This window comes from Paramormyrops kingsleyae, chromosome 12, assembly GCF_048594095.1.
Source record: "Paramormyrops kingsleyae isolate MSU_618 chromosome 12, PKINGS_0.4, whole genome shotgun sequence".
Lineage (NCBI taxonomy): Eukaryota > Metazoa > Chordata > Actinopteri > Osteoglossiformes > Mormyridae > Paramormyrops > Paramormyrops kingsleyae.
This window is the reverse complement of record NC_132808.1, coordinates 12,917,708-12,934,670: the sequence shown is the minus strand read 5'-3', so window position 1 is coordinate 12,934,670 and position 16,963 is coordinate 12,917,708. Positions and strand designations below refer to the sequence as shown.

At 48.7% G+C, this 16,963-nt stretch overlaps 1 protein-coding gene across 18 annotated transcripts in view; it reads right to left on the bottom strand.

Moving 5' to 3' along the window:
• ablim2 (actin binding LIM protein family, member 2) overlaps positions 1 to 16,963 on the bottom strand; it is a 70,913-nt gene that overhangs the window by 32,177 nt on the left and 21,773 nt on the right. For 15 of the 18 annotated variants that reach the window (XM_072718761.1, XM_072718759.1, XM_072718762.1 and 12 more), the window contains exons 2-5: positions 13,143 to 13,286; positions 4,741 to 4,924; positions 1,556 to 1,668; positions 24 to 150 (exon numbers count right to left, since the gene is read on the bottom strand). In XM_072718761.1, coding sequence (XP_072574862.1) covers positions 24 to 150; positions 1,556 to 1,668; positions 4,741 to 4,924; positions 13,143 to 13,286 — 568 coding nt within the window. Of the gene's footprint in view, positions 1 to 23; positions 151 to 1,555; positions 1,669 to 4,740; positions 4,925 to 13,142; positions 13,294 to 16,963 lie in introns of those variants that run through there. The other 3 variants (XM_072718764.1, XM_072718765.1, XM_072718772.1) reach the window with 1 other exon arrangement.

Sequence of the window (16,963 nt, the reverse complement as noted above, 5' to 3'; positions counted from 1 at the left end):
CGCTGCCGGCGGCTCATACGTACTTGCTGATGTACTCGGCGTTGAGCACCTTGTTGCAGACCTGGCACTTGAAGCAACCAAGGTGCCAGTGTTTGTCCAAAGCCACCAGGGACTGTTCATTCTTAAACTCCTTCCCACATCCACAGCAATCTGGGAAAAAGCAGAGAAGACGTGAAATAGCCCCCATGGTACTATTTCAGTGTGTGGCTCTGTAAGTTAGGATACTTTGGCTACGGATGTTTACCAATTTGAATTCCATGGTTAATAAAATGATGTTACTCTTAGGCTCTTGGGCAAGACCCTTAACTGTCTGACTTGTTTCCTCAGTTGCATGTAACTTTGGACATGAGCCTCTGCTATATATATAAATGTAATTCTATCTGCATGATCTCTCAAACATAATCCATTTGATCAGGAGTGGCCATCGCATATAGCTATTCATTATTGATCATACAACCATCAAATATCTATGAACACACTCATCCACAAACCCCTCCATCATTCACACATTCATCTATGCCACCAGCCCTACATTCGCCATCATCTATCATCCATTTGTGTACCGTACTATTGACATATCCACCAGTCCATTGTTTCTTCATTTATATTCATTCATTCATTCATTCATCCTTTTATTCATCAATCCCTTTATCATAATATTTATTCATATACTTTTCTTTCTGTACCCTTTTTTATAAACCATACCCATTTCCAAGGTTGGCTCTACCTTTTCAGGTACCCTAGGCAAGGATTTATTTAGGAGCCCCCCTACCAAGAACACTGATGGCCATGGTTGGCCAACACAGGTAAGTCAGGGTCCCTAGCCAACTGCCTATGGTGCCTATAGCTGTAGTCAGACCTGGCCATATCAAACATGGAAAACTGATCTGATTCTGAAGGACATCATTTAGCCCAATGCTAATGGAAGAAGCGCCTTGAAATATTTTCCTCATGAAGGGGTAGACTGGTGTTACGCTGGAAGCCGCCCACACCAGTTAAAAAGCCCAGTTGGGGGATGGTGCACCACGCTGAGTTCCTGACTTTGTACAGCTGATCATTATCACCCAGTAGGCGTTCACTGGGAAGCAAGCTGTACCCGGCTATATGGCCCTCCCACTGGACATCTAATTGGATGTTTCTCGAGCCACCGTTCCATCAGAAACCCACTGTCCCATTCTCCCGACCCACTTCTCTTTAACCTGTTCTGATCTCAAATCCACAGCAGATTGTGGATTCCCAAAGCCCCCTCTAGCATGGCCCATCGGTTACAGCGCAACTGCTCACAAGCTATTTAAGTCCAACCACAGAAGACCCTGATCCAAGCAGCCATCATAGGGAATGCTCAGATAGTATCTGCCTACCTAAATTCTCACTGACTTCTCCTCACAAAGAGCATGACTTTTGAGATGCTTGCTGTTCAGAAGGACTGACCACCGCTGCTGTGTTTTATTCAGCCTGAATGTCCGAGAGATTGAACCACCTGGATGTCAGGGTTGACCAGAAGGCCATCTAGCCAAAGGGAGCAGCCCGACATAGCAGGGTAGGTGGAACTCACTGTGGACGGCTTGGATGGGTGCCGGGCTGTTTAGAGGAAGGGGTTGTGTGCACTTTTGGCAGATGCACTCCTTGCCATTGAAGGTCACCCGGTCACCAGCGGGAAAGGGCTGTCTGTGCACAAACAGAGATGTGGGTCAGATTCAAGACTACCCTCGGCCCAGATACCATGACACATAACATCATAACATCATAGCCAGCAAACTGATGGTAAGAGACATGGGGATGCAGATGTCCTGCAAATCACGCTGATGAGTAAGCATGACACATAACATCTCGGATGCTGTTTTTATAACAAATAAACAGCACAAGCTTTCATCGGGACCCGTGACAGCAATTTTATCGTTTACTGTTTATGCACAGAAAGAACGCAACATTCAGTTGACGTTCTAAAGCAGGACTGTTGCAAGGATCTTAAGACATCCAGGGTTTAGCCAGAGAACTAATCTCTCTGAGGGTCATCAAATTAAATTCTCTCTGTTGTGATGATCGTAGCATTACGAAGGGTTTAAGTAAACGCAGCCCTGCACTAGGATTGTGTTGATGAATGGGATTCTCAGCCTGTGAGCACTGTTGATAGAAACAAATCATTGGGGCTCATTCAGAACATTCAAGGCTTCAGGTTCTAAAGCTTGTGGTCTTTATGAGGGTGGGAGCAGAGAGGAGGAACATCAGTGGACCTCAGACATGCAGACCATTTTCCCTTGTCCCTGACAGTGTTAAGCATAGACTGGCGTGTTCTCTTTTGTTGGCCTGGAACCCAACTCTGAGCCACGTCACGTAGTTCTGTCAGTCATTCCAAATTAGCTGATCAGTGCAGTTATCTCAGGAGCAGACACTGGCCACTTTATGAAATGATATATCTTCCTAAGCTTTCAGTCTGAAATGGGATTCTGGCATTTACCGACAGACAGCCTCCATTTCATTTCACGAATTGTTTAGCTACGTGTCGCACTCCTGAGTCACCCTGGCACACTGGTGCTTAGGCGTGTTTTCCCATAAACCCTCACTCAGGTCACCTTGTAGGCTTTCGCTCCTGTTTCAGGCCAAATTTAGGGTCTTACAACCCACCTCCCCCCCCCCCCCCTGAGTAAAACCCGACACCATGTACCATTTCGTAACTGTGGAAATGGAGTATTTGGAGATTTGAGGTACAGTTTAAGGGACATAGAGGCTCCGGAGCACAGCTGGCGGACGACCAAATGAAGACGGCAGCACTTCCCATGCATGAATGTTAGCTGGGAGGGGGGGGGATAACCCATAATCCTCTCACTCAAGATCCATGAGGACACCTGCTAATTTAGAGTATCACATCCGGGGGGGGGGGGGGGGGGGGTGTCGCATTACAAATAAGGTAGGAAGGCAGACAGAGAGAGATAGAGAGAGAGAGAGAGAGAGAGAGAGAGAGAGAGAGAGAGAGAGAAAGAGAGAGCATGCAGGGTACAGGGACTGAGAGGAAGATGGGGAGATGGAGGGAGTCAGACACCACAGGGACTCTGAGGGAGTCAGACACCACAGGGAGTCATTGTGCCGAGCGAGTGATCAGGTTCCCCTTTAGAAAACTACACAGGTACAGAGAGTCTGCAGGGGTGGGAGGGTTGGGGCACCATGGTATTAAATGAAAAGGTGTCCAGAAGGGCTAGCGCCCCCCCCCCCCCCCCCGCCAGGCGTACACAGAAGCACATTTTATGGGTCTCTTTGGACGCGCCGCAAATTCCCAGCTCTGAAAGAGCCCGGTTCTGGTTACCAGTCCAGTTTGGAAAACAAGCCCTCTTTCCCACAGGCTTCACTGTACAGACAGGCCTGTGGCAGCACCACAGAGTAAGAAGGGGACACCCTGGGACAGGCTGCGTTCAGGCCTCCATGTGGCACGGTACAGTACAGTACATCACACACTGGGACTGACAGCCTACTGACCCCGTTGGCTCGAGGGTGTTGTTAGACTACTTAGCATGCCTCTTCACCATTTTTACCTCGACAGCGGCCAGTTACTACTGACTGACGGCTGTAGGGGACGAGGCCGATGGAGTCCATGCTGGCTCTGTGCACTTCAGAAGGTTTCGCCTGGGTCCTCTGGGTTCCGCCCACACACACACATGCAGACAAGTGTAACAAGACCTCTAACCTTGCCACAGTGTGTGTGTGTGTGTGTGTGTGTGTGTGTGTGTGGACGAGCATCCAATCCAGTTATGCTATACTATGTTGTGCTTTTTTCCAAGGGTCATAACTGAGCTGAATAAACCTAAACACTGCCCCCCCACTGTGTTACATTCAGCTGCAGCAAATATGCAATAATGGGACTATTCATGCAATATGATTTTAATCTTATTATTGTTTTAGATGTTGGTTTTTATGTATTTATTACATGCATAGGTATGCATGTGTGTATATGTGTGTACATGTGCATATTACTTTTTATTCAGACTTGGCATAGAAAAAAATTCTGTTGGACTGCAGTACAATGACAATTAAGTATATCTATCTATCTATCTATCTATCTATCTATCTATCTATCTATGCTACATTAGCAGGCTTCCTCTTATTTTTGATATTACTGTCATTATAAATGAGGGGAGGAATGTTATTTCGTTTCACTGTGTATTTTAGATGGTCCACAGGACAATAAAGCTTTACTTCACTTGATATGATACGATACAGCCCCCCCCCCCCCGGTGATCAGCATAAGTGGCTGGATGATGGTTAGATGGATCAGCAATGATTAGTTTGCCCTGTGTCAGTAATAAAACACGGTAGTGATACTTTACTAAGAATCACCCATGGAGATGTTCTTCTCTCTGCCTACCCCATCTTGCTCTCCAGGAGATACACATGCAGGTAAGAGCGAGCTTGGTGTCACAGCTTGGTGTCAGCCAGTGTGTAGCCCCCCTGGAACTGGGGGGAGGTTAAGGGCCTTGCTAAAAGACCCACAAACATGTGAGTATTCTGCCGGGGCTTGAACCAGCAACCTTCCAATCACAAGCACAAAGGCTTAGCCCACTGAGCTAAACACACCCCAAAACACATGTTTGGAGATTGATGAGCAGACCCCCAGGGTGGTGTGTAGTTTTGTGAGTTAAGATACTATGTCTATGTCCAGAAGATCACTGGTTCAAATCCCATGGCCACAAAATAGCCGGTAAGCCAAGTCGAGAAGCTACCCAAGGGACGCAAGATGAGTGTCCTTACTTGCAGAGGGCACACACGAAGCAGCGTGGGTGGTAGGTCTTCCCCAGGGCAGAGACCACCTCCCCCTCGATGAACTGGTCACAGCTGAAGCAACGCGTCCCATACAGCTTCTGGTAGTCCACGGTGCAGATGTAGTCTCCCTCCCGCACGAAGAACCCCCCCTGGGCCAGGTCACAGCCGCACACTGGGGAGGGAGAAGGGGGCACAGTCACAGCTGGGGAGGGACACACATCTTTAACTGCTTCATCCTTTAAGTACCAACAGTCACTTAACTGCCAGATTCATTCAGCTGCAGGATGCCTGACATTTGAAGGCAGTGTTTTGTGATGTGGAGAGACAGGAGACAGGGAGGGAATGGGGAAAAGAGGAAGAGGATGAGATGAGGAGAGGGGAAAGGGAGGAAGCGAGGAGGAGAGGAGGCAGGAGGGCAACAGTCATTAGGATGGAGAGACAGAGTGAAAAACCTTAATGAAAGAGAGGAGAGAACTGAAGAAAGAGGGAAGGAGCATAAGCAGAGGGGAAGGAGGAGAAGGCAAAGAGGGATCAGGAGGCAGTTAAGTGAGAAGACACCAGTAACACAGCCAGTGTCTGTATGGTATGTACCCATTAACATAGCCAGTGTCTGTATGGTATGTACCCAGTAACACAGCCAGTGTCTGTATGGTATGTACCCAGTCACATAGCCAGTGTCTGTATGGTATGTACCCAGTAACACAGCCAGTGTCTGTATGGTATGTACCCAGTAACACAGCCAGTGTCTGTATGGTATGTACCCAGTAACACAGCCAGTGTCTGTATGGTATGTACCCAGTAACACAGCCAGTGTCTGTATGGTATGTACCCAGTAACACAGCCAGTGTCTGTATGGTATGTACCCAGTAACACAGCCAGTGTCTGTATGGTACAGTATGTACCCAGTAACACAGCCAGTGTCTGTATGGTATGTACCCAGTAACACAGCCAGTGTCTGTATGGTATGTACCCAGTAACACAGCCAGTGTCTGTATGGTACAGTATGTACCCAGTAACACAGCCAGTGTCTGTATGGTACAGTATGTACCCAGTAACACAGCCAGTGTTTGTATGGTATCTACTCCGTAACACAGCCAGTGGCTGTATGTTATGTACCCAGTAACACAGCCAGTGTCTGTATGGTATGTACTCAGTAACAAAACCAGTGCTTTTATGTTATGTACTCAGTAACACAACCAGTGCCCGTATGTTGTGTACCCAGTAATACAGCCAGTGCCCGTATGTTATGTACCCAGTAATACAGCCACGTCATGACTGTATGTTATGTACCCGACTCAGCAGCAGTACCAGAAACCCAGTCATTTTCCAAACGCTTTTCTATATGATCACTGCCCTTTGTTTCCCTGTCCTGGTATAACCCCAGGGCTATGGGTCAGGTGTGGTGGTGGGGCACATCCCCTCCAAGATTCACACCCATGACCCTCTGATACCAGGTCAGTCTCAAGGGTACCAAAATCAGAGAGCAGACCTTGGCTCCCACATGAGCAATTAGCTAATGAGTCTGCTGCTATCTGGCGGCACCTGTGTGGGCGTGGTGGGAAACATGCCGGAAACGGGACTCGACCACACACCCCCTTTGTTTTCACAGCCCACTCTCGAGTCCGGGACGCAACATTATCGCCCCACCGCTCACAAGAAAGGCGTTAACCCAGTGCGGATTTGCCGGGCCGACACAAACAATGGTCTGTTTCCAGAGCTCCAGGAAAACACAGAGTGCTGGTGCATGACATCATCCTCCACAGACCGGTCCCTGGGGGCCAATCAGTGAGGACTGACGGGCAGCTCACAGATGAACTCCTATCAGCCTGCCTTTTATACACTTTGTTTTATGTTTTATAAGATCCAAATAAAGACATGTTCCAGCCATGTGAACTAAATAAATCTGTGATTTTGCGGTGTTTCGTGGGTATAATGATGTCGAGTGAATCATACTGACAGGTGAGTGTGTGTGGGGGGGGGGATTACCACACGAAACAGCTACCTGCTGCTATTCACGTTTGCTTCTGGAAAACACGGGTCCAGCTCCGATAGAAACAGCGCCGGAGCCTTTCTCAGGAAATGGCAGCATACTTTCCGACAGACACACAATGAGGCGGGCAGAACATTACAGTCAGGACCCCTGCCCTGTCCAGGGACCCTTGTGGAATGAGCCGGAACCCCAGCTACTTTCTCACACGGACCACAAGCAGACACATGGATTGGTCGGTTACAAAGCCTGACGCGGCCATTTATCTTACGAGCTCTAAGTGACTGAAGGAAATGCCAGGGTCCTGGTGTCAGCGGCAGTGCCGTAACGCGAGCCGGCGAGGGTCCATGGGCGGGACCCGTCCGCAGAGGAGACAGGCTTTCAGTCAGGGGCTATTTATACAGCCAGCAGGTGCGCCGCTGTGCAGTGCCAGCAAGCCTGCAGGGGGCGCTGTCATGTCTGATGCAGAGAGCGTTAATGCAGCTGGCCTTGAGGACTGACGAGGTGGAGGGGGGCATTTGTAGGACTGTTAGGCATCGCTTGGGGGGGGGGGGGGTCACCTGAATCCCCCTGAGCAGAGCCTCTCCATCACTCCAATCTCTAGGTCCGCTTGTAAAGGTGCCCCTCCCCGACCTCCGCGTCAGCCACTAATACCCTGGCAACGCCAGGCCTCGGGTGTCGGTTTCACTGTGATGCCACAGGGCCCGACTGGAGCCGACTTCCTCACACACAAACACAGCTCCATTTTTGGCGAGGCTCGCTCGGAGCGCGGCGGGGCGCCCGAGCCGCTCCCCGGGAGGGAATGCGACCCGGCCCTGATTTACACCGTGGTGCTGCCTTCTGCTGGGAGCCTGGCCCAGTTACCGGAGATCAGACAAGAGGCACGCAAGAGGCAGGGAAAACCTACCCATACCGAAAATACCACCGACATCATCCAAGTTAACCGGGGGATTCTGGGTGCTGTACTTACCAGCTCCCCGTGAATGTACAGCTCAAGCACCAGGTTGAGCTGGAAAACAGCAGGCGCTAACTAATAAACATCTCACGGATCAAAACGACTGCCTCAGGAAGATTAAGTTACTGGGCACGCAGAGTACTGGAAGAGGCGTGGATCTGTTATCATGTCTCAGAAATCTGATGATGGTACTTGCGCTACTCGTTGGGCTAGACGGGAATGTCATTTGGGAAGATCTAACACAGCTGGAAGAGGAATTCGATGGGCGTGGCCATCATTATCACCCACCTACAGAACAACTAATATTTATCATGGAATGGCTCTTCCCATTGGCTCGTGCTGTGGCGGGCCTTTAACCCTCATTGGCTGCTGAGAAGTTGACCGCTTGCTCCTCCAAGTGAAGGTTGTCTCGTATGTTTAAAGTGGACAATAAAATCTTAAGACTTGCGAATTGGACTTAACGAGAACTGCCGTTACTCTTAGCTAACAGACTGACAAGAGCAGGCAGGACATGGATGGCGGTGGGAAAAGAAGTCGCTCGCTCATACGGAAAAGGCATACCACTGCTCTAAGAACGATAACTAGATAAACGGCAGTGACACCACTGCTGGTGACTAAACACCATCACACAGAGAGTGACAGGGACATCAGGAAAAGCCATCAGAAATCGATTAAAAGCAATCCAGGGTCCCCAGCGGGCCAGACTTGAGGGAAAGGCCGTCGATTGTCATTGACACAGACATTTAAGAAGAGCAGCTTTTTCGTTTTAATTAAAAATCGTTTGCTCCTAATTGTCTGTTTGTTGTTGAAATAAAACATCAGTAAAGGAAGTAGCATGAGAAACATCCGGGTTTTTATTCGCTCTGTGGAACAGCAGATAAAACAACCTGGGGTGTGAATAATTGGAGCATGCAGGAGCAGACACAGTGCAGGTGGGGGGCCAGGGGGGCGGGGGCGGGGGGGGGGGCGGAGTAACAGATTACAGTCCTGCACAGGGCTCTTCTACAGCCGGTGCCCAGACACTATCTGGGTGAACGTGTGGCCTTTTCTGGGACAGAATGAATCTTAAAAAGAAACTGAAACAGAAATAATAGTGGAAATGGGGCTTGTAGATCGAGTCGACCGTAGTAGAAGGGGTGCCGCGATTAATCAACATAGTCGACACTGATGATGCATCAATATTTCAAATCAACGCATGTTTTTTCTAAAATGCTTTCTAAAATGCTCCAATTTGATATCACATAGGTTTCCTTTGATATCACTATGTAATTATGGGAGTTATCCCAAAACAAAAGGGTGATTTTATACTGCGGAAAGTGCACAAGCACCTGAAGAGAAAATGCACAGGCGCTATTCTGGATTAGGGACCAACAGAAGAGGCAAAACCACCTCATGTGCTGTCCATTCACGTTTATTAAATGACTGTTTGCATGGGGAGCTTTTTAATACCTTTTGTCCAGATAACTGCTAAATACACTCATTATTAAAGCCACAAAATTGTCTGACTGCTACCTTAGAATTTAAATTGAATAAGTGTTTGAGAAAATGTTTAAGCTACAATCTGGGTTTATTCGTCGCTGATTGATGGTTCCAGTATGCATGTTTATGCAAGTTTCTAAAGGTCTGTGATGACAAATAGTTTGTTCTTGTCAAAATAAAATTTACTTGAATATTTTTAGGAAGAAAATTAATCGTTCAGATTAATCGACAAATCGGTAATAGTCGATAGATTAATTGATAGAAAAATAGTCGTTAGTGGTAGCCCTACTTATTAGTAAATCAATAAATATAGGAATAATCAAATAATCAAATGTAGGTATGTGTATATTTATTGTATACATTTTGATCCATGTCCCATAAGCACTTGCAGTCACAGTGTAGTACGGGATCCATGTCTCATAAGCACTTGCAGTCACAGTGTAGTACGGCAAGCAGACATCCCACCTCTCCTGGAAGCTCCGGGAATCTCCCCTCAAAGCTGCAGCAGCTTCCGGACACTCGCCAGTGATGCTCTATGTCCCGGAAATCCCCCATAATTCAGCAGCGGTAAAAATTAGTTAGCAAGAAACTTTACTGCCACACCCCCGCCCCACACGCTTGGCAAATTTTACCAACCTCAACACCCCTAACCTGCCCCCTCCCCCCACCCAGCCAGCGCTAAGCTTGGGTATGGGCTCATTTTTAATACTGTGATACCGTCCAAACATTACACTGCATTGTGTGGTATTTTAAAAGTATTTTAAAAAGCAACGCAATTCTGGTATTTTAGGAAAAAAAACTAATAAAAATACTGCAGTATACGATATTACCGTAATACCAGCCCATGCCTAGCCAGCACCCCAAGTGCCAAAGGTCATGGTGAAGCTCCTGATATTTCATGTATAAGAAACAGGTTCCCCACGATCAGACACCATCTCTGGGTGTAAGGCTAACATCGCCCAGGCTTCTGTCGGCCTCCCCTTCAGCTATGTGCCATGCTGGTCAAACGCAGCATCATTCCAGCCGTATTTCTGCTAATACACGCACCCTCACAGATCTGTAACACGAGCAGGCCAAAAGACCCGCCTCAGTCCCGGGGGCGGCCTGCGACACTTGGTTCCCACGCGGCGTTAAAGCGAGACGTCTCACAGATTCAGGTAACAGGAACGCAGCCAATCGCGGCCCTAAGCCCTTTCAGTGCCAGCCTTCCCACAGGAAACCCGAGAAGCAGGACATTCCTCAGCCTGCAGGGATCCGCAGCATGGGGTACAGGCCAGCATAGCTGGAGCCGCCCAATCAGATGGGCCGGATTCTATGACATCTGCCCACAAGGAACCAATCAGGCTTCAGCCCGGATGTCTGGCCCTATGGTGTACTACAGGGGTCAAGGTGTATGTGGGGCTCACTGAAGCAAATCACACTCGAGGGGTGTGTACCAGGAATCCAAGAGACAGATCAAGTTACTTTACATTACATCTATTTAGGAGATGCTTTTATCCAAAGTGATGTGCAATTGAGGAAGCAGAGTCAGACAGTCCCAGGAGCAAATGAGGCTAAGGGCCCAGCTCTAGGGACCAATGGTGACATCACTCTGCTGATCATGAGATTTAAGCCCGCAAACTCCAGACCTCCTAACCAGCAGAGCCACACACCACCTCTTGGCTATAAACGCCAATCTGTTCCCACTGCGCATACAGACGCACACGCAGGCCTATTAGACGTCACACGTCTGTGTATGTTACAGTTACTAGGAATCTGTAAAAAGTCATTGCGAAGTGAAGGGACTGGCGTCCCCTACCTGAAGGGGAGGGAATAAGGGATGACGACCACCCAAAGGTAGACCACCACCTGGTAACAGACCCCCTTTTGTTTGGTCTTCCCTTGTTCTCTCAGTAAAGCTCATCGCTTGAGGGGCACCTGTCACCTCTTATCCCATGAGGTCCTGGCGCTTCCTCACCACGCCGTTCTGTTACTGTGCCACCTCAGGAACCACACTGTCCCCCAAGAGAGATGGCATGCGGCGCTGCAGGTTAGATCTCTGTCTCTGGGATTGGAAGGTTGTTGGTTCAAATCCTATGGTCAACTAAGACCCTTAACTCCAGAAACACCCTCGCAAGATGGACCACGTGAAAGATAAAGAATTCCTATGCACTTGTATAAATGACACAATGAAGTATCAACATTATATTCAACTTAAATCATAGGAGTATCAGCTACTTCCAGTTGGTATTTTCCAGAAAAAAGCTGGATCTGGTATCTGCTGTATGCCTGACGTGAATCAAACCGCCTTGTTTTGGGGTGGAGACTCCCCACAGGGAGATAAAGTTATGGGCTGGCTGTGTGGGCGGGGCAAGAGTGTGCTGATGGAATCCCGATGCTGAGCATGTGCAGTGATACAAGCCCCTGGCCCGCATTACATCGCGTGCCTCTGTGACGTCAGGCTGGGACACGTCGAATTCCCCGACATCTACAGGCATATCGAAGCCTCCTCCACGAAGTCAATGAAAACAAGGCAATATTTTACTGCCTGTTACAAAAGAGCCGTGGGCTTCGGAGATCGTCTGCTACACCCTCTAGCTCAAGTCCACAGATCAGAGACACGTATAAAGCAGTCACCCTTGATGCACACCGCTGTCGCTGCCCATAAACGGGGAGGCCAACGCACTTGGTCCAGTACTCCGCTGAAACGAGCCCCGTCGCCAAAAGAAACGCCTTAATTAATTAATTGTCTCTCTTCGTTGGCCTTTCTTCTCGATGACCCAGGCACAGCTATAAATGAGATTACTTGCAATTCATTCACTTTGCCACAGGAATTGTGGGGGGAAAATACAAAGTGAAAGACCGTCAAGTAAATCACAGTCAGATTTACTGACCAGGAAGGATCTTCAGATGCAATCGCAACAGCGCCATCCGTGTTAAGTCAAAATTCTTGAAAGTAACGGGAAATCACCTCGGACAGGCTAAAAATACAAGACGTTGATGGCGGTAGACTGGGCTGATGCTTGAAGCGTTCATAGAAGTTTTACTGGTCAAACAAAGGCCCTACAGCAAAGAGCCAGGCTTCAGCAGCCATTGGCTACACCCTCACATGCCTGGAGGTCACACATCTGGCCAGGAAAACACACATCTGGCCTAAGTGTGGGGGTGGACGCCTGATCTGCTCTCACTCTCGTCGGCCTGCAGCCAGCTGGGGACCTAAAGGCTGCGGGTGGCTCTGAGAGAACAGCAGGAATTACATCACCCGAGGCCCACACCCCCCAGAGCGAAAAGAGGGGGGTGTTAAACCGGAGGCACGGGCCGGTCTCCTGGAGCTCCTTCGGGTTCAGCGGGACATTGATAGGAGTCATCATCCACTAGAAGATAAATCTATAAAAGTAGAACTTGTCTCCTATGTGTATTTCCCAAATGTGACGAGGGATTTTTGTAGATTTCTGAGAGACTCAAACCTTGAAAAAGTACAGCAGACTGCAGGGAAGGACACTTACATGCCAGAGCTGGTAGCATCAGCGTATTCACAAGTTTGAAATCAATAAATCGAGCTATGGCAGCCTCTTCGTTCCCTTTCACATGACCCTGATCTGCTGGGTGGACGTGACTGAGCTCCTCCCTGAGCTGGGAGCCGCTGTACAAACTGGCCCCCATGCTCCAGGAAGCCCCCATGCCTGCCCAGCCCCGGGGCGCCTAGCAACACCATTGGCCTTCGACAATAACAATAACACTCCTTGTCTGTTTTTATGATTTAACTTTTTTTAGCTGTTTTCTGGACACTGCTGCTTAATCACTTCCTGTGGATGCTAGAAATGAGAGCAAACAACTGCTAAATGACATATCCATCCGCATGTGTCTGAGGCAACAGATCTGAGCAACAGCATATAAAGTTTGTGATTGGTTGGGAGGCAGCCAGTGGGCAGGGCTAAGATATAAAGACAGGCTCGTGATTGGCTGCGAGATGGTCAGGAGTGGGGTTACCTTTACAGATGAAGCATTTGATGTGGAAGTGTTTGTTCTGGACGCGCAGTGCCTCTCCTTTGCAGGGCTCCGCACAGGTGTGACACAGGATGGAGCCACTCTGCTTCTGCTCCAGCGGACTGTGCACCGTCTGCTGTTCCAACGCTGCCATGGGGGTGGGGGGGGGGGACGGGTAGGGGAAGAGAAGGGGAGGAAAGGAGAGAGGGAGAGAGGGAGAGGGGGAGGCAAGTAAGGCGGGGGAGGCAGGGAGTGAGCGAGAGATGGAGGGAGGGAGGGAGGAAGAGAAGAGAAGAGGAGGAAGGGAGTGAGGAAGGAAGGGAGAGGGGGAGGCAAGTAAGGCGGGAGGCAGGGAGTGAGAGAGAGTGGAGGAAGGACAGAGGGGTTAAGAGAGGGGAGGAAGAAGAGGAGGCAAAGGGGAGGGATGAAGAGAGACAGTAGATGAAAAGGAGAGATGGAGGAAGCAAGGGGGAGAGAGGGAGGGGTGGAGAGTAATGAAGAGAGAAGGGAAGAGGCATAGAGAGGAAAGGAGAGGGTGAGAGAAGAGTGAGACGTGGAGGACAAAAGGAAAGGAAGGAAAGAAAAGAAGGAAAGGGACAGAAAATGAAAAAAGGTGAGAAATAAAACAAGTGAAATAAAATCCTGAGCCGCTGCCTCACTCACACAAGCTCATCAGACAGCTGCAGCTCGGTCACGTCAGGACAACCTGAATGGTGCATCTGTACAAGCTCCCATCATGCACCACTGCATACTCTGACAACACTCTATCACGATCCCATCATGCACCACTGCATACTCTGACAACACTCTATCGCGATCCCATCATGCACCACTGCATACACTGACAACACTCTATCGCGATCCCATTATGCACCACTGCATACACTGACAACACTCTATCACGATCCCATCATGCACCACTGCATACACTGACAACACTCTGTCGCGAACCCATCATGCACCACTGCATACACTGACAACACTCTATCGTGACCCCATTATGCACCACTGCATACACTGACAACACTCTGTCACGAACCCATCATACACCACAGCATACACTGACAACACTCTATCGTGACCCCATCATGCACCACAGCATACACTGACAACACTCTATCGTGACCCCATCATGCACCACTGCATACACTGACAACACTCTATCGCGATCCCATCATGCACCACTGCATACTCTGACAACACTCTATTGCAATCCCATCATGCACCACTACATACACTGACAACACTCTATCGCGATCCCATCATGCACCACTGCATACTCTGACAACACTCTATCGCGATCCCATCATGCACCACTGCATACACTGACAACACTCTGTCGCGAACCCATCATACACCACAGCATACACTGACAACACTCTATCGCGACCCCATCATGCACCACTGCATACTCTGACAACACTCTATCGTGACATCATTATGCACCACTGCATACACTGACAACACTCTGTCATGAACCCATCATACACCACAGCATACACTGGCAACATTCTATCACAACCCCATCATGCACCACTGCATACACTGACAACACTCAATTGCGCACCCATCATGCACCACTGCATACACTGACAACACTCAATTGCGCACCCATCATGCACCACTGCATACACTGACAACACTCTATTGCGCACCCATCATGCACCACTGCATACACTGACAACACTCAATTGCGCACCCATCATGCACCACTGCATACACTGACAACACTCTATTGCGAACCCATCATGCACCACTGCATACACTGACAACACTCTATCACAATCCCATCATGCACCACTGCATACACTGAAAACACTCTATCGCCACCCCATCATGCACCACTGCATACACTGACAACACTATCACAATCCCATCATGCACCACTGCATACACTGACAACACTCTATCACGATCCCATCACGCACCACTGCATACACTGACAACACTCTATTGCGAACCCATCACGCACCACTGCATACACTGATAGCACTCTATCACCATCCCATTATGCACCACTGCATACACTGACAACACTCTATCGCCATCCCATCATGCACCACTGCATACACTGACAACACTATCACAATCCCATCATGCACCACTGCATACACTGACAACACTCTATCACGATCCCATCACGCACCACTGCATACACTGACAACACTCTATCGTGATCAACAGCAGAGATTATTAAAGGGAGGACAGCAAACTAAACCTTCCAGGACTGAGTCTAAAGGATAGAAAAGGGTCATGGTGGCAGCTCAAGTAAGAACAGTAACACAGACAAATCCATTACCGTCCTACAGCATTTACACATACCAGTATGAACACTGTCCCAGGTTTGCTTTCTCTCTCTCTTTTCATATAGCATGATGCTTCGTGATCATTTCATAAACAGCAGAATGATTTTACAATAACAATATGTGTCCATACTGGACCTAAACACTGGGATCAGCTCTAGTACAGCAGAATCCATTGCCAAACAGTCTCTTTCCCTGGATTTTACACCTTTGGGTTGGGGGCATTCACCAGCCTGGTGTTTACCTGGATGCCCCCTGGACTGGGCATAGCCTTTATTTAGCTCAGGGGCAAATGAAAGCATGTGCCCTAAATCACCGGGATTCTTGCCAGGGACATTCTGCACCTCATCACCTTAGCCGGTCAGAGTGACCACAGCACACAAAGGGAAGCAGTGCATTCTGGGAATGTTTACAACCCCAGTTCAGGCACGGTGCTCTCCGCTGAAGTGCCGGAAGGGTTGGACACAATGATGGAGGAAAACTCTGCGGCATCGGAGGAGTGAGAATTACAGTCACTTTTTGTTTCGATCCATCCAGCTGGCTCTTTTTGCCAAGGCGACTAACCGGACTCACAAATAATGATCAAAGGATGAACGAGACCTTCAAACTCCCCGAAAAAGCCAGGGAATGTGGGATGTGAAGTAAGAGATACGCACATATATTTATAACTGATAAAACACCGTGTTCCAAAACACCTGTCCTGCATGCTCCGGACGGCACGAGGTTCCTGAAGCTTTTTAGAAGCCAGGCCACATGGTGCCCGCCCTTGTCTTTGCTTGCTGATTGGCTGTCAGCGTCGTTTTCCGGGACATTCTTTACATGATTGGCGAGCGTGCACAGCCGTAATGGAAAGGCCATGGCAAGCAGGACCGGGCGAAACCGCGAAGAGAACTACAGAGAAAAATATTACCCTCATTAAACAAAAAAGGAGCCTTCAAAGGAGTGTGCTTTGTTCATAAAACCAATGGGGCTTTCTGTACAGAAGAGGGTCAGCAGTGCAGCACACATGCGCTGGATGTGTTGGCCTCATTTGGACAGAACCCTGAAGCATTTCTGTCACTTCCCTTAGAAGGAGAGAGATCCGGTGTATCACTTCCTGTCAGCAGGGAATGCCTGAGAATGTTTGTTGACAACAGCCTAGCACAGAACATCTATTAGCTCACTGCCGCGTTGCTAAGGGTTACCTGCAATGTTCTGTAGAGGAAGGATCCTAAAATTTCAGCGACAGTACTTTGACATGGTTGTTTTTTTCCAGTCCTTGACGCTCACATTCAGCTGCAGAGATAATAAGTGACACAGATTCCTCTCAAACAGTGGAGGAGCAGATCTGAATTAGTTAAAGACTTTTAACCTACAAGATAAATAGTTAAGAGTGTAGAGCTGCAGTGGATTCTGGTATTGATACAGGAAGCCGTAGAGATGTCAGGATGAGCCGGATTACCAAACGTAGGATTCTGCCAATCACCTCAGCATCCAACAGGGTTCTCAGTGAAGAAACCTGTTGTGACTAAAGGTCACTTG